The sequence below is a fragment of the Dermacentor andersoni genome, chromosome 11 (assembly GCF_023375885.2).
Source record: "Dermacentor andersoni chromosome 11, qqDerAnde1_hic_scaffold, whole genome shotgun sequence".
In the NCBI taxonomy this organism is placed as follows: domain Eukaryota; kingdom Metazoa; phylum Arthropoda; class Arachnida; order Ixodida; family Ixodidae; genus Dermacentor; species Dermacentor andersoni.
In genome coordinates this window covers 23170840-23197575 of record NC_092824.1, presented here as the reverse complement: position 1 = coordinate 23197575, position 26736 = coordinate 23170840, and the positions used below count along the sequence as shown (strand labels likewise).

Here is a 26736-nt window from a genome sequence, read left to right as displayed (position 1 = left end):
TACCGCCTTAGTGGACACAGGTGCTGATTACTCCGTAATGAGTGGACACATCGCCGGTGAGTTGAAGAAGGTTAAGACTGCATGGGAGGGCCCCCAAATTCGGACCGCTGGAGGACACCTGATTACGCCGACTGGAATCTGCACGGCAAGAATAACCATTCATGAATGGACTTACCCTGTCACCTTCGTTATCCTCCAACAGTGTTCGCGAGACGTCATTCTCGGTATGGACTTCCTGAACCAACACGGCGCAATCATCGACCTGAAGTCGAAGTCGATAACGCTGTCGGAAGATAAAGCGATACCGCCGGAAAGCCTTCGTAGTCACCACGCCTTGAGTGTGCTCGAAGATCAAGTAAGCATCCCGCCTCGCTCCAGCACTGCTATTTCGGTCGGCACCGAAATACCCGCTGACGTAGAAGGTGTCATCGAAGGCGACCAAGGTCTAGTGCTAGACCGTGAAATTTGCGTCGCAAGAGAGATTGCTCGACTGCATGGAGGGAAAACTGAAGTGTTGCTAACAAACTTCCGCCAGGAGTTCAAGCACATCAACAAGGGCTTGACGATCGCGTACATCGAGGAAATTCTGGAAACCAGTAATGCGTTTGTCCTCTCGGATTCCGCCGCATCTACCCCGACGATCATGGTTCCCGAACCACACTACGACATTATTCCAAGTCTCCCCGTTTATTAAGCAACAGCAGCTGAGAAGTCTGCTCCGACGATACAAAGGCTGCTTTTCGACGTCATCGAGGATTCGACAAACACCAGTCGCCAAGCATCGCATAATCACCGAGGAGTACACTCGACCATGCCTCCAGAGCCCTTAGCGAGTTTCGCCGCGAGAACGCGAAGCTATAAGACAACAAGTCGACGAAATGCTGCGCGACATCATCCAGCCGTCGAAAAGCCCGTGGGCATCCCCTGTTGTCCTGGTGAAGAAAAAGGATGGAGCCCTACGTTTCTGCGTCGATTATCGTCGTCTGAACAAGATCGCGATGAAGGACGTGTACCCCCTCCCACGGATAGACGATGCATTGGATCGGCTCTGCAACGCTAAATACTTCTCCTCGATGGACCTCAATTCAGGCTATTGGCAAATAGAAGTCGACGAAAGAGATCGCGAAAAGACCGCCTTCATCACCCCAGATGGCCTCTACGAGTTCAAAGTTATGCCATTTGGACTGTGCTCGGCGCCTGCAACGTTCCAGCGCGTGATGGACACGGTTTCAGCAGGATTGAACTGGCAGACCTGTCTCGTTTACTTGGATGACGTCGTTGTATTCGCCGGAAATTTCGACGATCACCTTAGGCGGCTTGCCACAGTACTAGAGGCCATCAAGTCATCAGGGCTCACTCTGAAGCCAGAAAAGTGCCGCTTCGCTTACGATGAGCTTCTGTTCCTAGGCCACGTCATCAGCAAGTCTGGAGTACGCCCCGACCCACAGAAGACAGCTGCCATCGCAAAGTTCCCGCAGCCCACCGACAAGAAGGCAGTACGTAAATTTCTTGGCATGTGTGCCTACTACGGGCGATTTGTCAAGGACTTTTCGCGCATCGCTGAGCCGCTGACACAGCTAACTAAATGTGACGTCGAGTTCAAATGAGGAACGCCGCAGGCCGACGCATTTCAAGAACTAAAACGACGTATGCAGTTGCCGCCCGTACTTGCGCACTTCGACGTGCACGCCGATACCGGAATCCACACTGACGCCAGTAGCCTAGGCCTCGGTGCCGTCCTAGTCCAGAGAAAAGATGGACATGAACACGTGATAGCTTACGCTAGCCGGTCGTTGTCAAAAGCGGAAGGCAATTATTCAACGACCGAAAAGGAATGCCTCACCATCGTTTCGGCTACAGCGAAATTTCGCCCTTACCTATGTGGCAGGCCATTCAAAGTGGTCAGCGACCATCACGCGTTGTGTTGGCTAGCTAACTTAAAGGACCCTTCAGGACGGCTGGCACGGTGGAGCCTCAGACTACAAGAATACATCACTGTAACATACAAGTCTGGACGAAAACACTAAGATGCTGATTGCCTATCACGCGCCCCCATTGACCCGCCGCCGCAATATGACGAAGATGACGACGCCTTCCTTGGAATAATAAGCGCGGAAGACTTCGCCGAACAGCAACGAGGAGACCCGGAGCTACAAGCCCTAGTCGAGTATATGGAAGGGCACACAGACGTTGTGCCTAGGGCATTTAGGCGTGGATTGTCTTCGTTCACGCTACAATAACACCTGCTCGTGAAGAACTTCTCACCAGTCCGCGCCCGCTACCTTCTTGTTGCACCGCCAGCGCTGCGTCCAGAAATACTGCACGCCCTACCTGACGATCCAAGCGCTGGGCACCTCGGATTCTCCCGGACGCTGTCGAGAATACAGGAAAGGTATTACTGGCCGCGTCTGACCGCCGACGTCGCCCATTACGTCAAGACATGCCGAGACTGTCAGCGACGCAAGACACCACCGACAAGGCCAGCAGGATTACTACAGCCGATCGAACCTCCTCGCCGACCATTGGAGCAGATTGGGATAGATTTGTTGGGGCCGTTTCCGATGTCAACATCCGGGAATAAGTGGATCGTCGTGGCGATGGACTATGTCACCCGCTTTGCTGAAACTAAAGCTCTACCAAAAGGCAGCGCAGCCGAAGTGGCGAAATTTTTCGTCGAGAACATCCTGCTGCGATATAGTGCCCCAGAAGTCCTCATCACCGACAGAGGAACGGCTTTTACAGCAGAGCTCGTCCAAGCCATTCTGCAGTACAGCCAGACAAACCACAGGAGGATAACTGCCTACCATCCGCAGACGAATGGTCTCACGGAACACCTGAACAAGACCCTCGCCGACATGCTAGCAATGTCGGTCGACGTCGAGCACAAGGCGTGGGACGCAGTCCTGCCCTATGTAACCTTCGCTTACAACACGGCGGTGCAAGAAACAACACGGATCACGCCGTTTAAGCTGGTTTACGGCAGGAACCCGACGACGACGCTCGACGCCATGCTGCCCCACGTCACTGACGAAGAGAATGTTGACGTCGCTAGCTATCTACAGCGCGCAGAAGAAGCCCGACAGCTCGCCCGCCTACGGATCAAGAGCCAACAGAGGACCGACAGCCGACACTACAACCTCCGACGACGCTTCGTCGAGTACCAGCCCGGCGACCGCGTTTGGGTTTGGACACCGATACGCCGACCAGGACTGAGTGAGAAACTATTGTGCCGCTATTTCGGACCCTACAAGGTCATTCGACGTATTGGCGCACTGGACTATGAGGTCGTGCCAGACGGAATTTCGCATTCACAGTGGCGCCGCGCACGATCTGAAGTGGTCTACGTGGTGCGTCTGAAACCCCTTTACGGACGCTGACGAACTTCCTTATTTTTGTTTAAGTTGCTACGGGTGTTTTTTCTTTATTACTTTCATTTGTATGCAGCATCGGGTCGATGCTTTTTAAGAGGGAGGTATTGACACGTGTACTTATCTTTATCGGGCGACCACGTTTCGCCGCCTAACACATGTATCGCACAGCGCGGGACGCGCCTGCATGTATCCGAAGTTTCTGGAAAGTTATGGATGCTTTTATTCGCTGTCTGTTCTCGCGAACCTTACGTTATCTGATTTCATCGCCTGCCGCGAATGGTGTAGAACTTTGTGGAAGGCACGCGGGTCCCAACGAGAGTAGTGTGTGTGTGTGTGTGTGTTGTAGGGGTTGGAGGACGGACTTCGGGATGAAAAACAAACTTGGGAGGTTTATTTTACATTATATACAGTGAGATGAGAGTCAAGTAACAGTAGTACAGTCATTACGGGCCGGCAGCAACTCGGACGCTGCGGCCCGCGGCAAGAAGTTTGAGAGAGGTGAATCAGGGAATGCTCTGGTCTCTCTGGAATGCTTCTTTTTAAACCCTTCGAGGACTGGAAGTCGTCATGTTCGGCCAATGGGAGGGCCCGCTCCGATGACGCCCCCTTCGGCCAATGGAAGGCGCCCGGGCAGTGGTGTCACACCGGCGAAGAGAGTCGCCGTGGTCCCCCTTGCTTGATCGCTTGATCCCCCTTGCCTTGCTGACTAGCCACTCGCCGTCACAAAAGCCAGGTGGTAGCGACGCTGCCAGGCCTGCCCGGTACATCGTAGCCGTCTTGTTTCGGGACCCACTTTCCTTGCAACAATGCCGGGCGATCCCTTCGTTTTCTGGAAAACTCAAGCAGAGAAAAGCTACCGGCGGCGTATGAACTTCTTGGCACGTGAACTTGTTGGCTCGAGCGATCCTCTGGAATGTGCTGCGATTCGATGTGGTCCGGGGGAACTCGAAGTAGGCGCAGGAAACAGCTCCATATCTAACAGCTCGTCCTCGCCCCGGTTGTTCTGAATGGCCGGTGAACTCAATTCGCTGGCCATGAGGAACGCTGAAAGAACCTGCAGGGTATGGTGTCGAGCCTCGTTTGGCGAACTTCGGGATCCTGGGCCCTGGAGAACATACGTCAAACAAACAAGACAACACAGCGCTGCACCACGTGTAAGCGCAGGCTCTTCACCCCTGACTCGCCAGGCTATTACTGAGTCAAAATGAACCCTGATCTTTTATTTCCCCAATTTTGACAAAACAGTTCCAACCACCCTTCCAAACCGCTATTATTTCTCCCCGAATGCCGACAAGACCAGGGTACCATTGTTGTTGCAAAACAAAGGGTCGTTGACGATGCAAACAACAAATGAAAACAGCCGAACATAACTTAAGTGGCCTAACTACACGAACAGCATGTTTCCAATCTATCGCAGTGGCGTACTTATCGCACGTATTGGTGCCACTGAACAATCTGGTCAACCTCACAAGTACGAAATCACAAGCGCACTAGCCTTGTGGTCACTAAACAGAGCGCGTACTTGCGTTGTAGGCAAACTTTTCATTTGCGCTTACTCACGTTTCTTCCCTGAAAGTCCTACAGGACACGTGACTTAAACGAACAATTGAACTTGCGGGACTTGCACACTCCGCAGAACCCTTAAAATAATACGTCTTTTAATAACTCGTTCCACGCATACTTATCAGAGAAGTCAGAATACGGCTGCCCTCAACACACACGAGCAACCCAGTCATAAATCTGCTTCCTTCCGTCCACACAGGACACGCGCTAATGGAACTAAGAACGCTTCTCCGTGCAAATCATGCACTCACTGAAAACCTACGCGCTTAACCTTAGAAAATCCGAAAACACTCAAAAGGAAAGAAGGTTAAATAACACACACGCCCGTTACGATAGGCCTTTCAACAATAACCTTGACCCTCAGGTTACTCACACACACAAAAAGAAAGCCTGTTTACTCATTAACTAACACTCGCGAGACTACATGTTTACACAAACCTCATCTTTCAAATCGCCGAGCTTCTCAAACGAAAACACAAACAAAGCTCAAACCTTACATATTGAAAGAAATCCTAGTCTCAAATCGCGAAAACTTTCCGATGCTCAAAATAAAAAACAACACACTTCATTTCTACGGAAGGGCTCTTGGCCTCCCTTTCCAAACGCTTATGTCTGACTCATACTTTGAGCCGAACTCGAGGTGGTCGCGGTTTGAAAGCTGCTCTGGCTGCCGAGGAACAACAAAAGGGCTGACTCACTATCAGCTCCCCCAAGACGTTACGGTCTCCTGCCAATTTGCGTCCTGGCGCCCCGGTTTCCTCACAAACTCGATTGACCGCGTCGCTACTCCCCAGCTGGTCTCGTCTTGCCACCTTGCGCTTCTTCGTACTGCACGCTGAGCTATAAAAAGAACTACGGAACGACGAGGAGTTTAACAGCCCCGTGCCCTTTGTCCGCGTCCGTGCAGAACATGCTTCTCGGTCTCCTTCTGACCGGTGGCTCGAACGTTTTCGATGCGTCAACATCGTCAGTGACGACCGCACCTTTTTCCTCGCGCCCTGCCCTCTTGGGTCTCTCGCCATCTTTGGCGGCGCTACATTAGTTACCGTCTTTCGGTCTTTACCGCGCTTCTTTTTACGGCGCTTTCTCTTCGCACTCACTTTCCTGTCGCCTTCTCGTGCCTCGTGCTGGCCGGTACACATTTCGTCGGCCCGGATCGGTCTCTTACCCACACAGTCTGAGTGATTTACATTTAAATCTACTCTCACTTTGCCTCGACTGGCGGACAGCCCAACCGACTCTGGAACAATGCAGCAGGCTTTACTCGAGTTAGACAACTCGCACTCTTGCGAACTGCCCTCTACTACATTGCCCAGCTCACGCTGTGCATCGACACACAGTCCGTCGGTATCGATCGCTGTCTCACGCGCACAGTCCGAATGATTAATAACTGAACCATCCCTATCTAGGCTATCTAGACTGGCGGAGAGCCGCACCGATCCCTGAACAATGCAGTTGTTCTCTCGTGAGCTACGAAGCTCGCCACCCCGAGAACTATTCTCAACTGCACCGTCCAGCTCGCACTTCACTTCTGCACGCAGATCTGGCTCTACATGGGTGCTCGCGTCTGTCGGGTCAGCAGTACCCTTTTCTTCGCTAGGAACCTCGCTAACATAACCAGCGACGCACACGCGCGGTAACTGTGCCAATTTGTTCGCAGCTGGCCTAGCTGTCTCTACAGTCATCTGCTGGCACAGCACCTCGTCGCTCTCCTTGCGGCCTTTAGCGGCCTCTGTTGCCACTAAGGCATCGTTAGCAGCTAGCCTTTTCCCTTCACTTATGAATCTGCAGCCAATCTCACAGGCACTACTCTTTTCGTCGGCTTTTGGCGAAAATCCGCTCGATGCTGCCTCATTCTTTCGCTCGGTACTACCTACAGAATTCTCAGACAGCCGTTGTCTCTGTGCCATGAACTGATCACAATACTGTATCTCTTTGATAAGTGCTGCCTTCTCTCTCTCATACTTTTGCTCACGCTCACGCTTACGTTCCTGATACTCACGTTCGCGTTCATTCACACGTTCGTGACGCTCACGCCTAAGAGTAAGTTCTTGAAGCTCACGCTTCCGTTCATTCTCGCGTTCTTCACGCTTACGCTCACTCTTACGTTCACGACGCTCACGCTCCCGTGGTTCCTGTATCACTTCCCAAGCAAGCTCAATGCTTTTATCATCATTGCCACTATCGTTAATCGCCTTTATGATAGCTGGTGTTTTCATCCGTTCGTCCGCCTCGACTCCCAAATCGTCACACACCAACAATAAGTCTAACCTCGTCAACCTTCTAAGATCCATGGCAGCTGCCCCGACAGGTGGTTAGAACTGTTTCACTTAATTAATTTGTGCGAATACACAATGCAACAAACTCCAAATTCCCAGAACTATAAAAATGAACACACAACATTTGAGTCTGGCGAATCAAAAGGAAAAAAACCACGCGATCACTTACGGTTGCAGCGCCCTGCCATCGGGTTCATTTGTCCGCTGTTCCCGGTTCCTCCGGACTCCCTGGGTCGAAGGCTCGCTCTTTTTCGCTACTCCCAGTTTCTTCGGACCTCTTTCGACGAAGGCTTTCTCTTCGCTCTTCCCGGTTTCTTAGGATCTCTCTCGACGAAGGTTGATCCGTAGCGCTGCCACCAGCTGATGCATTCGGAGGCGATCTCACCGCTGCCAACCAGATGTAGGGGTTGGGGGACGGACTTCGGGATGAAACAAAAAACTTGGGAGGTTTTATTTTACATTATATACAGTGAGATGAGAGTCAAGTAACAGTAGTACAGTCATTACGGGCCGGCGGCAACTCGGACGCTGCGGCCCGCGGCAAGAAGTTCGAGAGAGGTGAATCAGGGAATCAGGGAATGCTCTGGTCTCTCTGGAATGCTTCTTTTTACACCCTTCGAGGACTGGAAGTCGTCATGTTCGGCCAATGGGAGGGCCCGCTCCGATGACGCCACCTTCGGCCAATGGAAGGCGCCCGGGCAGTGGTGTCACACCGGCGAAGAGAGTCGCCGTGGTCCGCCTTGCTTGATCGCTTGATCCCCCTTGCCTTGCTGACTAGCAACTCGCCGTCACAAAAGCCAGGTGGGGGCGACGCTGCCAGGCCTTCCCGGTACATCGTAGCCGTCTTGTTTCGGGACCCACTTTCCTTGCAACAATGCCGGGCGATCCCTTCGTTTTCTGGAAAACTCAAGCAGAGAAAAGCTACCGGCGGCGTACGAACTTGTTGGCACGTGAACTTGTTGGCTCGAGCGATCCTCTGGAATGTGCTGCGATTCGATGTGGTCCGGGGGAACTCGAAGTAGGCGCAGGAAACAGCTCCATATCTAACAGTGTGTGGGTGTATGGGTGTGTGGGTGAGGGCGCGCGCCTTCCGCGAATTATAGAAGGCTCGCGAGCACTTTCGATTTTGGTGCACCCTTCCATGGGTCAAGCACCGGCATAAATAGCCGACGCGCTTGACCATGACGCTAGCTTTCGACGATCTATGCGTGTTCACGTCCCTAACTTTTATTGTGGGTACAGGTACAGTTTATCACCGCCAAAAAAACAGATGACAATAAGGTAAATTACGGGGCTTTTCAATTTCTGGTATCGTGCAGCGCAGACAACGTCTTGCAGCCTTACCATTGGGTTTCTTTCGCCTCTATGCTTTTTAGCATCCTTCAACACGGCTCGATGGCTCCAAGCTAGAACACGGTTATGAAACTTTCACGATTCCTAATTTTTGAAGAACAAGCCGATTGTACCTTGGTGCCAAATCCATGATCGGAAAGCGTCGGCACTGTCAAATGCAAGTGTCCGTTGCAAAGGCGGTAGCACTCGAGAGGAGGAGGTTTTTCCTGCAACCAACTTCACGATCCCGAATTTGGGCTCTCTACAGCAAAATTTTACTTATAAAGTGCCCTCCATGTCTGTTTTTTTGCAGAGTTCCCGAAGAAACCAGAGAAGCAGCGTCGAAACAGCGATAGAACCAGGCTGCCAACAGAATCCTACAGTGCCATGGTTGCCGGTTCGCTTTCACCGACATGGAGGCCTTCAAAAAGCATGCCTGTGGCCACTCCCTTGAGAAAACCCACAAATGCTCCGATTGTGGCAAACTGTTTAAGACGCCTTGGGACCTTGCGAGGCATTTACGTACGCACGGCGAACAATCCTTTGAGTGCGGCGTGTGCAACAAAACATTTTATACCAAAGATGGCCACGAGACCCACATGCTTCTATTCCACGTAGGCGCACAAGATTGAGAAGCCGTCGAAGGGTCTGCTTAACACGGTAGCACACACCTCGAAATTGGTCCAGCACGTCGGGAAGCAAAGTCGCAGGTCTCGCATCTGCATCGGTGTAGCCGGATGTTCGGCCGCGAGGAGCGACTTCTCTGGATGTCACCCTGGCGCCAAGACGTGTCGTGTGCCTTCGCAGAAAAACTTGCGATCTGGGCCTCAACTGTTCTAGCTGTGCGCTGACTTCTTGACAAACCAAAGGGGGCTGATCTTATTCTTTCTGACTACGGCTGTACGCCAGCTGTACGCCAGCTCTGTGGATTTTTTCGAAGCACGCACCTGTTCTTCGCAATCCTGTAGCCATGGTTAAAATAGGTTTATATGCCTCCTGGATTGAACAAGGTAGCGAGATATCTGCCGCCTTGATATTCTTGAGCCCTGCCTGTAACGTTATCAATAGTTTTAGTGCCCTCCATTGTAAAAAAGTTGTTAAAAAATGGTACACATTTGTTCAATAGCGGAAGCTCAAGACTCTGCCTGGAAAAACGTCATGGTGATAGCGGAACACCAGCTCCACACGTCGGCTTAGCTGGTTAATGTAACAAATGATCAAATAAAACATTGCTTCGGCAAATTATTGACTTTAATGGTGATGATGCCTAATTGGCATCCCGTGAAGAATGCCTGCGAATAAAATTCTTACAGTGGTTATCTCGAGCAACACTGTATGGCAGCTCTGTGGTTGGTTTCTTTGAAGAACGCACCCGTTCTTCGCTTTACCAGCCGCACCAGCTTTCCCAGTCGGCTTGGCTGGTGCATGGTATTAATGATGAATTACAACTGAGCTTCGTATATGTAATAGACTTTAATGATTATGTGGTATTGGCAGTCCCTGTCAAGGGGGCATGTGATAACATATCTCACGAGGCTATCCTCGGTGCTTTTGAGATGGTTGGCCTGGGTGGTCGAGTTTTCCAATGGATTTCCGATTACCTTTTTATGAGATCATTTGCCTGTACCGGCGATGGTCAAACCGTACGACACGACACCTACCGAAGTGTTCCTCAAGGCGGTGTAATAAGCCCTACCATATTCAACCTCACACTCCTTGGTCTCGTTGATCATCTGCCAGCAGCGATCAAGATATCAATGTACGCGGACGACATATGTATATGGACATCAGGTGTCACACGTCCTCAGATAGGTGCAAGACTTCAAAAAGCTGATACTCTGACAGCTATATAACTCCGCAACCCAGGTCTTGAAATCTTGTCAGACAACTCTGCACTGATGGCATTCACTCGCCAACCATTGACACCCAACGCCATCTCAATAAATGGCCACATAATTTCTCATGAGAAGATGCACAGAGTTCTTGGCATAATCATTGATAGAGATCTCGCATGCAGCCCGCACGTGACCTACTTGAAACAGCGTCTGACAGCAATCTCCCAGCTTTTCAAGTTTCTGGGCGGAAAGAGTTGGGCAATGTCAGTGCATGCAATGTTGGAATTGTATAGGGTACTTTTTCTGGGCTTCTTGAGATACAATTTGCCCGTACTGACCAACACTTGCCAGACAAGTCTTCGTACTCTAAAGGCTATTAAAGCTCCGGCTCTCAGGGTTTCTCTAAATGCACATCGACAGTAGCGACTGTTGTGATCACCCGGCACCAACCCATACAAACACATTGGGGTGGAAGTGTTGATCGTGCACATTAGGCACTTTGCCTATGCCCGTTCCCACCATCTGGCAACAATAGCGTCAGAAAGGCCACAGACATCATTTTGTACTACGATTTCAGATTATCACACCTGGCTTCCATCAGGCTTTACCCCCGCAACTAAGCTATGAATTCGTCCATGGTGTTTGGCTCAACCTGCTGTGCACCTCACCGTACAAGGAATGAGGAAAAAATCTGAGCTGTCATCACCTGCTCTTAAACAACTAACTCTGCTCCTTTTGCACGAGAGGTACGCCGACAACGTACATATTTATACTGACGGATCGGCAGCTCTCCAGCGTTCCTCTGGAGCCGTAGTTTTCCCAGCGAAAGTCACCGCCATCAGTTTCAAGACATGTCACCCAACGACACCGATGGCTGCCGATCTTGCAGCTGTTCGCACTGCAATTCGTCCTGTCAGAAACGAACAACCTCGAAGATGTTCAATATTCAGTGACTCGAATGCAGCACTGCAGCCGTTGCTATCATCCCTGCGGCGTGGACCACACTAACAGCTGGTATTCGAGATTAGAGAACTAATCCATACCTTCACTAAAGGACATCACGCGACATTTCAGTGGCTTCCAAGTCACTGCTGCGTCATAGGGAACGAACACGCCGATAACGCTGCTTGGTAGGCTCTTCAGGACGACGAAGAGGAGCCGATACTATTATTAAGGACAGATACCGCTAAAAGCTGCTCAGCTGTGGTATCACGTTTTTCTTGTGGAGCGCAGGAAGTTTTCAAAACAACCGGGTGCAGAACCTACACTCCCCTCTACGTACGTCTTTGCATTCCAGCTGGACTCTGCTGTCGCCAAGCTACCCTGCTTTGTCGAATATGGCTAGGGGTGGCCTTTACCAAGTCTTTCGCTTTCCGAATCGGATGGGTCGACGACGCCTCGTTTGATAACTGTGGTAACAAGGGGACACTTCAACACCATCTCTGTGACTGCCCTCACTACAATTTTCGGAGACGATCGCTCGCAATCGCAATAGCACGCTTCGACCAAAGACCTCTAAATGAGGAACTTATTTTAATATGCCGCCATCACAAGCCACCGCAGCGGAGCGCGACGAGGGCACTTTTGCAGTATTTAACGGCAACAGAATTGGACAAGCGGCTGTAGACGAAGAGGTGTTCATAGTGCTGCAAGTGCCACTGTGATATGCGGCGACACTATGCGGCGACAGTGACAGACTTTGAATGTAAGTCTATGCTCCCTTCTTTCTTTATCTCTACTTTGTTATCACTGTACCTCCCCTGTTTACCCAGCCTAGGGTGGTAAACCAGATCTTCGCCTTTGTTTATTCTCCCTGCGTTTCTCCTCTCCTCTCTCTTTCTCTCCGCCGCTTGTCGGCTTAGAGTTGCACTGTCTTCGGGATGGGACCTCGTAGGGGGAGTGCTTAACGCCTGCTTCCCCTCCACTGCGGGTTGGACCAGCATTGCACTATATTTGGTATCGGCCAACGTACGGGGAGGGCTTACCACCTGTTTCACGTCCGCCACGGGTCGGGCCGGTATTGCACTGTCTTCGGGGCCAGCCCACGTATGGGGAGTGCGACATTCCTACTTAACCTTCGTTGCTGGTCGGCCCGGCATGGCATGCACTATATTCGAAATCGGGCCATGTATCGGGAGTGCTTAACGCCTGCTTCACCTCCGACGCGGGTCGGGCTGATATTGCACAATATTTCGATTAGGCCCACGTATGGGGAGGGCTTAACACCTGCTTCACCGCCACCCCGGGTTGGACCAGTATTGCGCTGTCTCCAGGATCAGCGCATGTATGGAGAGTTTTTTGCTTACTACAGGAAAATTTCCTTGGAGGCTAGAGGTATACAGCTTCATTGTAAAAACACCCTTGTCCCGTGCATCAGGTTTACATTAATGAATCCCAGGCGGTCAACGCATTCGTTCTGCTGTGCAGCAGCAGCTGCCTCACGTGCAGCGTCACTACAACATGTCACACCCACCTGTTATTGCCACGCCGTCTTCAGGCACTGCACCAGTCCAGCAACTGCAGCGTTTCGGAGCTGGATTACGCTGGTGCTATGTCGATCAAGGCTACAGCTTTGAGAAGAAGGCGGAACGCAAAAAGGCTTGTGTAGTATGTAGACTGAGCTGCACTCTAAAAATCCTTGGTGGTGAAAATTGTGCTGGAAGTATGCCGTGGCTGGTAATCAGATCTTGGTTCTGGCACGTAGACCCCTCGAATTTGGGAACGGCTTTTGAGGGGCATTAAAAAACAAAGCTCATCCTTCTGGCAGCACTTCCATAATTTTTTTTTATCCAGCAAATGGGCGCTTGCACGATTTGAGCAATCCAACTAATTTTCAATTTCGGAGGACAGTATCATCAGATGGTTAGCTGAACCAAGACACAAATTCTATCCATTCCATTAAGAGAAAATTCAGTCTGATACGTTTGAGAGAATTGGAAACTGTTCATTGAAATAAACATTAAGCTAATGCTCCGCGAGACGACACAGTTCCCAAAATACTTTGGGCAGTTTATTGCGAAAAATGAAGCACAGAAAGGATATGAACGATTTGATAGCGGTGCCACGAAGCTCCTGAGGGAGTATTCAATAAAGAGATGGTGGCATCTTTATGGCCCGACTAGGCACGCCGAAATGCTACAATCGATGAACGCTGAAACTCACTGTAAAACGCTGGCTGCAGGAAACGTGGCAGCAGCGGCGGGCGAAGTGACGAAAAGTGAGCTCCGAGAACACAGAGCAAGCACAAGGCTACGAGCCACAGACACACCTAGACGCTGCCCCCAAGGGCGATAAGGCTCTAGATACGGCCTGCGACCACGTGAAGCCGAGAGATGCGCCATTGCAGCCGGAGTATAACGCAGCCCACCTCCCTCTCCCTCCCCTTTCTCCAGTGTGTCGCAACACTGGGTGCCTCGCGCACGACGGCGGCTGCCCGCTTTCGTCTGTTCTTTGGCGGGCGATGTTGAGCCGCAATCGTCTGCTCCCCTCGTACGCTTTCACTCGCGCATACAGCGTAGGGGGCACGCCGACGGTATTATCTCCCTCGGACTTTATATGGGACCTCACGGCGACGGCGACACCGACGCCGGAAATGCGCTTGGAGTATCCATGTATTTGCTATCGCGATAACAGGCATTTCAGCCCAATAAGGAAGCCTCCTTCAGCATGAAGGGATTGATGTGAAGTTTGCTTATGTACGCTTCATAATGTGACGTGAGCATATTGTGCATATCGGGGGCAGATTGCCTGAGTTGCTATTGAGCGTTTGTGCCGTAGTCCGTATATGAATGGATTCAGTTAAAGCCTTGCCGCCTAGTTCTTTTCTTTTGAAATTATTGTTGTGCTATCCCAGTCGATACCACGGCCCGTGCACACTGAGTGTTCAACCAACGCGTTTGTTGCCATATGCTTGATGCTGCCACCATAGATGTGCTGTTCTGTTTTTTTTTATACTGCCCGTTTCACCTATATACACGTGTTCAAAATCAGCGCAAGGAATCCTGCACAACGCACCCGGGAACTTCTCTTTTGCGAGCTAGTCTTTGAACGCTAACCATTGCGTGCCTCAGCTTGCGTGTAGGGCGACTGTACAGTGCAAATTTGAGTAGCAGTCGCAGTCCAATTGAACGCAGCTCCCTTTGTATATCAAATCAAATTAATATGTATTTAGGCTCACAAGTACCTATAGGGGGCGCTGATCTGTTAATATAGAAGTAGATTGCAGTGAACAGATGCTATGATATACATTATTTTCATGGGTTTAACCACTGGTTGTCTGCCTGTTCATGGCAAATCCTGCAGAATGACCTTCTGTTCTCGGGACACAAGAGGTGCAGATAACTTAAACATTGAATGATACGCGTGGTGCCGTTCTGTGCATACACGTGTAACAGCCATTCTCCTCTCGACAAGTATTTTACAGCACCTTCGTCATCATGAGGTGACTGCGACGTCTCTCACTTGGTATCAGCCTGATTCGGAGTTTGTATTTCGGCATAGCTTGTGAGTGGTGCGGTGAATAAACAAACAATTTGCTAAAAAATAATGCTGTAACCTTTGTGGTGGACAAGCATAAATGTTACGCGCCGTGGTTGCTGCACGAGGTCGCGGGATCGAATTCCGACCACGGCGTTCGCTGTTCGTTGGGGGCAAAATCACACATCTACTTAGATTTAGGTGGACGTTAAAAAGAACCCCAGGTGGTCGAAATTTGTAGAGTCCTCCACTACGGCTTGCTGGATCGCGGTTAGTTATATAGTTATATTAACCACTTTCGTAGTGCTTCGTTTCACTTTCATTCGAACCTGTGCGTTGAATTTATATGTTTATTATGTGACAAAAACTGGCCCAGGAGGACTCTTATTCTTTCATCAGTTGCGTGTGGTTTGGTAGAAGTTACAAGACTCCACTGCATGCTACGCTCGGGCACTATGGAATGTGGGTGTACAAGTCGTGATATCGATATGACGGGATCTGTGAACACGTGCCAAACTGCCTTTTATCACGTTCTGATAAAGCAAGAGACTTGTATAGTTAGGAATGAGAGTTAGAAAGGACGCGCATGCGCAATGCCATGTCTCGACATCAGGTGCTAGTCTGGGCAGAAAGTGGAGGAATTCGCCTTGGCACGCCGTCGTAGATAGCGTGAAATTGGACTGCACCTGCATTACCGTGCCCTAGGAAGTCACCCGCTCCACTGTCCGTACAGGACGGGCGACGACGGCCGGGAAAGAAACAGCTCGACCCTACTTGACGATGTCGGGCGGCAGCTGCAACATCGCCGAGGGTACAAGTAGTGCAGCCACTGATCTGGACCAAAGCGGGTGAGCTTCCATTGAACATTTACTTTGAATAATGTCAAACCTGGACACGCTGTTACGTGCAGCTTGACAAACATTTACGTTCTTTTCCGGTGAAAATTTCTAGACGAGCTCTTTTGCACTTTGCTTATAGTGGCTGCTGCTCCTGCTGCTGTCTTGGCGTATATTTACAGTGGGGAGTTGGGTTGCACATATCCAAAGCACATGGGCCGGTATACCGGCTCTAGCGCCTACTAAATTACTCGGTCAACGAACACGCCCTACCGAATATCCTCTACAAATGAAGCACCGGCTCTAGAATGTGTTCCTTTAATAAAACGAAGCATTCTACACCTTAGGGTTTTATGCCTTTACCCGGTAAATCTATAGCAAATTATGGTGGGTCAGTCCTGCGGGTAGGGCAATGCTAAACGTAAAGTTCAGGTACATTCGGCGCGTTTACTTTCCAAAGGCACGGTGTGATTATCACGCACGTCGTCATGGCGGATTCCGGATCACCTTTGACCAGCAGAGTTTCTTAACGTGAACCCCACGGAACACGCGTTTTAATCAGGCCCCATGGAAATGCGCACGCAGCAGCCAGTATTTGATCACGCCATCTCTGGGTTAGCAACGGAGCCCCAAATAAACTAGGCCTCCACGGCGAGCGATATTACATTTGTCTGATCGCGGGAAAGGCGTGTAGTAAAATTGGCCAATTTCGGTTACAATGTCATCTGCGTGTCGTGTGGTCGGGGTGTTCGTGTCCTGCTGATTTTGTCAAGCAGTTGCGTAATTGTTGTGCTGCTAGAAGCTTTGCAGAAGATTTCTCATAGCACCATCGTGAAAGCTTACTTTCATATAGGTTTAGAAAAGGTCGCTGGTGTTTTATGCATATTTGCTTAAATAGAAGGCCCAGACTTTCTTTTCCACCTCACACACGCGCATCTACGCGGGTCGACAAGATGTTCGCGCTCATAAGCACCAATTTGCCTACGCTGTTCTGGGTGCGATAACAGATAGAAATTTATCTGTATTTAAGAAAGGGCTCTCACTTTCAGGTTATTTTTTTACATAAAACGGCAAGATGATCGTTATAATACGTGATGACACATGACATATAGCACTGCATTCAAGGTATGGAGCGTCAAACTTGCAGTAAAAACGCACTCCTGTTCCGTTTACTTTTCTAAGGAAGATTGTTAGTCAATAAAGCACAAACGTAACTGGGACGAAAATGTATTTCATCGCCTATTTCGCAAATCGTTATCTCGGATATGGTGACTGTCTGAAAATTCGCTTGACGTGGATTCGCCTTGATAACTCACCGGATAAAATTCGTGCACAGAAATAAGTGCCGTCAAATAATTAACAAGTTAATTAGAAGGTTTTGCTTAATAAGCCATAACTACATTTTGATTTCTCGTGCAAATCTTTGCCTTTAGGGGTGACCGAGCTTAATAAATAAAGCTATGCTATGTGACGTAAGTGATCGTTTTAATTATGTGATTTAAAAAAGACAGGTGGTCTTTTTCGGAAATTTCGGTAATGCAGATATCTTCTACTGCCGGCTTTGGTATCCCCCGCTAAGCGCGAGGTCTCGGGTTCGACTACCGGTGTGGGCAGCCACACTTAGAGGGAGGCGTAATAGAAAAACGCCCGTGCGCTGTGTACAGGGCCAGGAACTCCAGGTTGTCAAAATTAATCTGGATTCCCCTACTTCAGCGTGGCCCATAATCACATCGCCGTTTTGGCACGTAAACACCACAGTAATTATTAAACGCAGACGCGAGAAGATGGAAACAGCTGACGTTTCATGCGGATGCAGTTTCTTGCTCATCAGGAGCAACGTTTGTTTCCTACCAAAAACGTGACAGTATCTAGTGTGGCATGATTTATGAGAAGGATTTTTTTTTGTGATTTTAGGTTGCGTAGAGATCACGACGCCAATAGCTAGAACTTTCACTGTCAGTAGCAGCATAACTGCTCTCATTAAACCGATCATTTATTGTTTTACCGAATTAGCGAAACGAAGGGAACACATAACCTGTTTCCCCGCGTCCGCGTTGCCGCTACATCTGTTTCTCAAAAATTTTGTTGATGTTGAGGACGCTACGTGCCCGCAATTTTCGCCAGACTTCCGAAAAACACTGCCTATGCATTTCCTCCAAGCTGGCTTTAGTGGCCGCTCTTTCGCGGGGAGAGCGCGAGGCCGAGTTATTGGTGGCAAAGGAAAGTTGCAGAACTCGCTCAAGGTATACTCTCAAATCGCAAGTACAAAAAGATGAGATAGCACTGTATTGAAGCGCACACACTGTGTATTGCTAGTTCATGCCTTTTCCGGGTGACGTTTTCCACCCCATCAGCCCCATAACCATATATATATATATATATATATATAGTGTGTGTGTCTGTGTGTCTGTGTGCGTGTGTGTTTGTGTGTGTGTGTGCGTGTGTGTGTGCGCGCTGACCACATGCGTGACACAAATTCTGGAAGGCACGCCAGCACCTACGATTTGAGTGCACCCTTCCATGAGTCATGCACCTGCATAAATAGCCGACGCGCTTTACCATGACACACAATTCGACGATCAATGCGTTTTCACGTCCCTAACCAATTATTGTGCGCACAGGTTCACATCATAAAGAGTCAGTATTGTGGCTGGCCGATGTGCGCACGGCCCTCTTTCATCACCGTCAAAGCAACAGAGAATAGGGTAAATTACGGGGCTTCGCAATTTCTGCTGTCGTGCTGCACACACAGTGAACAGCTTACAGGGTTTCTTTCACCTCATTGATTTTTAGCATCATTTAACACGGCTCGTTGGCTCCAAGCGAAAACGCGGTGTGGAAACATTCTAGATTCTTCAGTTTCGGCGAACAGGGCGATTGTTCTAGGCGCCAAATCCATCATCGGAAAGCGTCGGCATTGTAAAATGAAAATGTCCGTTGCAAAGGTGGTAGCACTCGAGAGGAGTTGGTTGCAGGAGAAACCTACCGTCTGAGTAGGTTTCTCCTGCAACCAACTCCACCATACCAAATTAGGGCTCTTTACAGAAAAGTTTAACTAACGAAGTGCTCTCCCAACCTCTTCTCTCGCAGAGTTCCCGGCGAAACCAGAGAAGCATCGGGGCAGCAGCGAGAGAACCAGGCTAGCAACGGAATCCAAGAGTGCCACGTGTGTCGGTTTGGTTTCACGGACACGGAGGCCTTTCAAAAGCACGCCGCTAACCACTCGCTCGGGAAAAACCACAGCTGCTCGGAGTGTGGCAAACTGTTTGTGTCGGCTTCGAAGCTCACGAGGCATTTAGGTATCCACCGCGAACCGTCCGTTGAGTGCAGCTTGTGCGGCGAAAAATTTCGTACCAAAGATAGCCGAAGGCAGCACATGTATGCATACCACGTCGGTTCACAGCCCTGAGAAGCCGTCGAAGGGTCTCCTTAACACGGCAGCGTGCGCCACGAAATTGGTCGAGCACGTCATGAAGCACCGTCACACGTGACGGTGGCATCGGCATCGGTGTAGCCGGATGTTCACCCGGGAGGAGCGACCTCTCTGGATGTCACCCTGGCGCCAAGACGTGTCGTGTGCCTTCGCAGAAGAACGTGCGGTCTGGGCCTCAGCTGCTCTAGCGGGGTGCGAACTTCTTGACAAACAAATTGGGCTAATCTTATTCTGACTACGGTCGACAAATGCCTGCGAATAAAGTTCTTACAGTGGTTATCTCGAGGAATGCTGTCCGCCAGCTGTGCGGTTTTATTCGAAGAACGCATTCGTCGCAATCCTCTAGCCATGGTTAAAATAAATTTGCATGCGTCCGGCATTGAATAAGATAGCGAGATATCCTTCTTTGAAGAAATAGTAGTAAGGATATTTATAGTAGTTCTTAATAGTGAAGTTGAGGGAAGTGTCACCTTAATATTCTCTAGCATAGCTGGCAACGTTCGCAATAGCTTTAGTGCGCTTCACTGCACAAACGAAACTGTTAAAATTGGTGCACATTGGCTCAATTGAGGCCGCTCAAGACTGTGCCCGGAAAAACGCGATGGTCATAGTGGAATAACAGCTGCACGAGTCGGCTTAACTGTTGTATGTAACTAATTATCACATCAAACATTGCTGCCGCTAATTGACGGACTTTAATGGTGATGGTTTACTGCAATGCCCTGAAAAATGCATGCGAATAAAATTCTTGCAGTGGTTATCTTGAGCTCTGTGGTTTGATTATTTGAAGAATGCACCCGTTCTTCGTTGTACCAGTCACACTAGCTTTACCAGTCAGCTTGGCTGGTACATGTTATTAATGATGTATTATAACTTTGCCTCGTCTATATAACGGACTTCAATTATGATGTGGTATTGGCATCCGCTATAATACGGCTTGGAGACAGCCACCTAGCCTGCTTCCTCTAAACAGGTGTACTGTACGTGCTTTAATTCCAGTGTTTCTGTATAAATCTCAAAAAAAAAAAAAATTTCTTTTTAACGCTTCTCTCTCTGCCTTGCATGGCTACGTAGACGTTTAACGAATCAGATCGTATCATTTTTTTTCTGCTTTTCTTCCACCAACGTCCCTTGCGTATTTTGATTTATGAGTGGTTGAAGCTTCCAGCCACTTTAAATTCAAGCGCTTCTGGAAGGTTTATGTTATCTCCGGGTCTCACTGAATCGTTTCGCATATTATTAGGAGGTGTCGAGTGGTTTCTGAAATTAGGCTGCAGCATTACCATGCCTCATATTGTTGCGAATATTTGTTCCGGTATGTTTTTGTTCCTAGGCAACCAGCTCGAGCCTCAAATATAGCAAGCCACTCCCCTTTGTGTTGTCCAACCGCTCTTCCAAATTTCCTTCTTGCAGTTCTGGTAAATGTCCCTGGTGTTTTTTTTTCATTCTTTACAGCAAATTCGGTGTCTCTGCTTCTCTCTTTAGCCGCAGGGTTGATTAGTGGCTATGGTGTTGAGCTGCTAGGCGTCAGGTCGCGGGATCGAATCCCGGCCATGACTGCCGTATTTTGATCGTGCCGAAATGCAACAACACCCGTGTATTTAGATTTTGGTGCACGTTCAGGAAATACAGGTGGCCTCAATTTCCAGAGTCCCTAATTACGGAGTGCCTATTAATCCGAAAGTGGTTTTGGCACGTAAATCCTCGTTATTATATTTTTAAATGTTTCTGTCTGTCTTTCTCATGACTCCCGCTCGTCTGTTTACGCTTTAAACTACCCGTTACTTCGTTGCCAACTTTCTCAACCTCTTTCTCCATTCTGTATCCACGCATTTTTGGGTACAGATAGTTGTGCATACCTTTACAGTGCACTCCGCGGATGCGCAGAAGCGAGCGCCATCTGGAGGCGTTGTGATTGGTCCACCTATTTGTAAAGGGAACAGCCAGGCTGCTGCCGCGGTCACGAAACCGCGATTGTTTGGCAAAGAAAAAAGCTTTGCATAAAGAAAAATTAAGTACGTAGGACACTCGAAAAAAAAATAAGAAAATGAACAAGTGAAGAGTAGTCGAACGAGGAATGCCAAATGAGCGAACGTTTCAACAAGAAGGATCGTTAAAGGAACGTAAAAGCACAAAGCTCAACCTTTGTGCGCAGCTTCCGGCGTTTTTATATCTAGCAAATCGGCCCTTGCACTATATGTGCAATCCGAATAATATTCTATTTTGCAGGGCGCTGTGATCAGATGGCAAGCTTAACTAAGGCACAAGCTCTTTCCATTCCATATAAAGAAAATTCAGTCTTATATTTGGAGACAATTGGAAATTGTTTTTTACAAGAATGATTAAGCCAAAGCTGCGCTAGACAAGACAGTTGTCCAAATACTTTGTTGCAGTTTATTCCGAAAGGTGAAGCATAGAAAGGGTATGAATGATTCTAGCGGTGCCATGAATCTCCTCAGAGAGAGAGATAGAGAGAGAGAGAGAAAGAGAGAGAGAGAGAGAGAGAGAAGCGAGAGATAGCAAAGGGTCGAAAGGCCGGGAGGTCAACCAGACGAGCGTCCGGATCGCTACCCTACACTGGGGAAGGGAAAGGGGGAACAGGAAGTGGAAAGCGGGACATAGGGAATACTGTCTGTGCACGCAGCAAACCAAGTGCTCCGCCGATACGTTAGGCTGCCGTCGTTCTGGTCTCTGAAGCTAATCTTGGTGCTTCATAGCTGGTGATCCACGTTGAAGGCACCAGAGAAGACCAAGAAGCCGTTGGGTCTCCGCAGAACGTTGCAGTGCGTGGCAGTATATTGTTAAGCTAAGCCTCAGCCGTTCTGACTTCAGTGTGAATAGAATGATGCGGACGAGCTATGATGCTTACTCAAGAGTTGCAAGTACTGAATTGAGAGCATCAAGCACGTGCATTACACTTCGCGCTGATGGAGTGTGCAGGTTAGTTAAGAGTATTCGAAAAGTATTCATCAGGAGACCGGAGCAGCATAACCACTTGCCGGTCTTCTTCGGGCAATTTAACAGGAACCCACTCTGGGTGCTACACAGCCGTGCGCAGCTGTATCACTTGACGTAGCTCCGGTTCCGGCTATGGAATCGGCTGTGGCAACGCCTCCGGCTGTGTCATCGGCTTTGCTACAAACTGTGGCTTTGGCCGTGGCTTGAGTTGTGACTTCCGCTGTTGTTCTGGCTTTCGCTGCTGCTTTAGTAGTGCGGACCAAGGTGTATTGTTCTCCGCCATGACCTTGTCAGATTTAGGTTCAATTGCGCCAAGCCTAGGGGTCAGAGGACGAGGTGTTTTCGGATGGGGCTTGCTCTTCACAGCATCACCGTGCTTTGAAGTCCGACTGCGTCGCGAGCGTCGCTTTCTAACAGCTGCAACAGCTTCATGACGAGACGAATGGTCTCTCACTATCTGCTTCAAGATCGCCTTTTCCTTCTTCATTTTGAGGCAGTCCTTCGAGAAAATATCATGGGACCCAATGCAATTTGGGCATTTGAGGATCGTTGCTCGCTGCAACGTCAGCAAATTCTCGTGTTCTCGCACACGGCGCTCACGTGTCCCAGCCTCATACAATTTCAGCATTGCAGTGGCCTTGGGATGAATGGTCGCACAGGGTGTCTATTGTGGCCAACCTTGACAAGCGAAGGGAGAGTCTCACCGTTGAGAACAACTTTCACGCAGCGGGATGTGTCGAGGCGATACACATGTATTATAGCGACGCCATCAACTGCAGGCTGCACTAGAATAGGCCATTCAGCGCTGGAGATGGAGACGTCCACGTCGTAGATGACACCAGTAGTGGAAGCACTGTTATGGGGGATGTACGAGCGGAGCTTAGCGCCACCTAGGTTTGTAACTTTAGCCAAATTTGTCAGCGCAGTCTCATGTGTTACGTCGAAAGCCAACACATTTTTTCGTCTGTTGTCTCTAACGTCTGTCACCTGATTCTGCGCCACCGCTTCAAGTTGCAGCGATACCGATTGTCTCTTGAGACACCTCAGCTTGTTGGTAGCGAGCTCTGGTGCGAACAGAATCGTACTGACTGTGGTATTCTGAGTCGGTCTACCATTGGCGTCCTCGAAGACATGGATGCCCTGGTGGTGTGCCTTCATTTCACCTTGCGGCTCCGCACAAGTTTGAAGGCGACATCTGATAAGTCCTCAATGTTGAGCGAGTAGAAGCTAGTGTCATCGCCGTCGGTGTCGCTTTGGTGGCCTGTCCGCTTCTTAGAAGCAGCCACCGCTGAAGTCGCCATTCCCGGCAGAGGCACGGGGACGTCAACTTACATCCGCGCCACGAACCATGCCGGCTCTCCAAGTATGTACGCAGAAATAAGGAGAAAACTGCTGAGCTAGAGAAATAGGGTCCTGGCTCGGAGACATTTCGTCTTCGTCTCCTCAGACAGCATTCAATAAATATACGGGGGCATCATTATAGAGCGACTTGACACTTGAAAATGCTGCTGAGCCGAGTAAACACCACCCTGGAAGCTATTAGCCATCCCACTTCGCTGGCCTGAGGTGACTCGAAAGTGGAGCTTTGTGTCTATCGTAAAATAAATTACACCCTCAAAATTGAGTAAAAGTGCAAGTTAGTTTAACTCACACGTTTTCTGAGTGCAAGGGAGCGAGCTACACTTTATTCACAATTAAGACTGCATCCTCTTTTTGATACGTGCAAATTATTTTGCACTGCATGCTGGCTTGCTGAGGAACGCCGCCACCATGGTTGCAGACATCACACCTCAATCAAGCAGAAAAGGAAGCTCAAGCGAAATCTCCTGCGTATGTCGATTGAAGAGTATTTCCGTTTCACTCGCACCGCTTTAGCAGCAAACATTGCAAGTACCTTCTGGGGATGATGAAGATGTTTGGATGGCACAATGGCAACATATGGCCAATGAGTGCATGCAGAAACGCTAGTTTTTCGGAGCACGCCTAGTTATCCTTCGTGTCACACGACGTCACAAAACCATAGAAACTAACCATGTTGAACCGACGTGTAGGCTGTGAAGATGCGTTAATATTCTAAACAAGCTGCAATGCCTCCATGACTGCTGGTATCTCTGCTATACCTAATGCCGTCTGCTAATCTATGACAACCATATAGAAAGACTAATTGTGCTGCGCAGATTTTTCAATGACCTGAATAATGACAGAGACGTGATCCATCGTAGAGTATCCCTTCCGGATGCAAGCCAGTTCTCTTCGTTGATAGAAGTAAAGTGTTGCCAAGATTCGATTAAATATTACATTTGTAAGTATTTTACGCAAAACAGAAGGCTAGCTAATGGGCCGATAATACATCAATTATGTAAAGCCTTCCGATTTAGTATGATATCAGCCTTCTTCGAGCTGTCTGGTGTATATACTAGAAATTGTGAGGCATTGCGTATAAAGGGCCGCAAGCTTTACAAGCATTTTATTTCCACCATTCTTGAATAAATCGACTGTTATTCATTCTTCACCTTCCACTAGGGGACCATGTCCTGCAAAATTTTTCTATCTTCATCGAAAGGTATTGGAGGAGCCTCTGTATGGTTTGCATCATTACCTACAATGAGAGTTGCTTGCTGCTCTGGGTACTGTGTATGTTAGTATATCATTCTTCTGCTGCTCTTACTATGTCATCGAAATTGTTGATGACACTACCCTGCTCATCCTTCACTGCATGAATCTGTCCCTCCACTATGCCGATTTTTCTTCTCAATTATCTCATGTTGCAGCTAGTTTTTTAATGCTTCCGCATTTATTGCCACGGTAAAATGTCGAATACCGTTGGCTTTCTTCTCATTGATCAGCTTCGACAGTCAGCTACATTTTATATTGTCGCTTGACCATAGCCCCTGTAAAGTTCCGTCGTTACTTCCTATATATATACATATATATATATATATATATATCTATATATTTATACATGGGAAGGTATGTTTATATGTTCACCGAATAACAGTACCAGTGATGAACGGGTTTTTATAACCCCGGAGCGCTGATCAGCAAAGTAGGTGTTGCGTACTCCAGGGTAGCGTACCGTACTCCTCCCGAGAAGTAGCGGCGCCTGCCTATCGAAGCTCGACCGACATTACTTATTGGGTAGCGTGGCGTTGTCGGCGGGCTGCAGGCATCTGATAGACCATGGCGACCGAGCAAGGGCGCGACGATTTGCTAGTGCGAAACTTGCACGGTTTATTCAAAGGTAGTTGAAATAAAATAAGAAAAGCATGAAGTATATAAAAGTACATTTCGGAGCCCCTTAAGTAGGCTCTCTACAAGTGTGGGCGGGATCTTGCTTCTGTCGATGTCACGTGACAGGCACAGAGAGACGGCCCCTCCTCCTGCATTACCGAGCAAGGAAAGGAGAAGTCAACCCTCATTTCGACGAATCCTGGTAGAAGGCCCTTTGTGCGCAAGGTGCCTGACGTTGACCCTCGCAGGAAAAGTCAACCCTCTTTTCGACGAATCCAGGTAGAAGGCCCTTTGTGCGCAAGGTGCCTGACGTTGACCCTCGCAGGAGAAGTCAACCCTCTTTTCGACGAATCCTGGTAGAAGGCCCTTTGTGCGCAAGGTGCCTGACGTTGACCCCCGCAGGAGAAGTCAACCCTCTTTTCGACGAATCCTGGTAGAAGGCCCTTTGTGCGCAAGGTGCCTGACGTTGACCCTCACAGGAGAAGTCAACCCTCTTTTCGACGAATCCTGGTAGAAGGCCCTTTGTGCGCAAGGTGCCTGACGTTGACCCTCACAGGAGAAGTCAACCCTCTTTTCGACGAATCCTGGTAGAAGGCCCTTTGTGCGCAAGGTGCCTGACGTTGACCCCCGCATAAGTCAACCCTCTTTTCGACGAATCCTGGTAGAAGGCCCTTTGTGCGCAAGGTGCCTGACGTTGACCCCCGCAGGAAAAGTCAACCCTCTTTTCGACGAATCCTGGTAGAAGGCCCTTTGTGCGCAAGGTGCCTGACGTTGACCCTCGCAGGAGAAGTCAACCCTCTTTTCGACGAATCCAGGTAGAAGGCCCTTTGTGCGCAAGGTGCCTGACGTTGACCCTCGCAGGAGAAGTCAACCCTCTTTTCGACAAATCCTGGTAGAAGGCCCTTTGTGCGCAAGGTGCCTGACGTTGACCCTCGCAGGAGAAGTCAACCCTCTTTTCGACGAATCCAGGTAGAAGGCCCTTTGTGCGCAAGGTGCCTGACGTTGACCCTCGCAGGAGAAGTCAACCCTCTTTTCGACAAATCCTGGTAGAAGGCCCTTTGTGCGCAAGGTGCCTGACGTTGACCCTCGCAGGAGAAGTCAACCCTCATTTCGACGAATCCTGGTAGAAGGCCCTTTGTGCGCAAGGTGCCTGACGTTGACCCTCGCAGGAGAAGTCAACCCTCATTTCGACGAATCCTGGTAGAAGGCCCTTTGTGCGCAAGGTGCCTGACGTTGACCCCCGCAGGAGAAGTCAACCCTCTTTTCGACGAATCCTGGTAGAAGGCCCTTTGTGCGCAAGGTGCCTGACGTTGACCCCCGCAGGAGAAGTCAACCCTCTTTTCGACGAATCCTGGTAGAAGGCTCTTTGTGCGCAAGGTGCCTGACGTTGACCCCCGCAGGAGAAGTCAACCCTCTTTTCGA

At 49.3% G+C, this 26736-nt stretch overlaps 1 protein-coding gene across 4 annotated transcripts in view; it reads left to right on the top strand.

Annotated features, from left to right (window-relative positions):
• The window catches only part of LOC129381705 (uncharacterized), a 110149-nt gene that overhangs the window by 11728 nt on the left and 71685 nt on the right, over positions 1 to 26736 (top strand). For 3 of the 4 annotated variants that reach the window (XM_055064762.1, XM_055064766.1, XM_072285267.1), the window contains exon 2: positions 15590 to 15704. The exons of the other annotated variant lie outside the window; for it this stretch is intronic. Coding sequence is in view for 1 of the 3 variants with exons in the window: in XM_055064766.1 (XP_054920741.1) it covers positions 15637 to 15704 (68 nt within the window). In the remaining 2 variants the exon portion in view is untranslated. The remainder of the gene's footprint in view (positions 1 to 15589; positions 15705 to 26736) is intronic. 4 annotated transcript variants of the gene reach the window in all.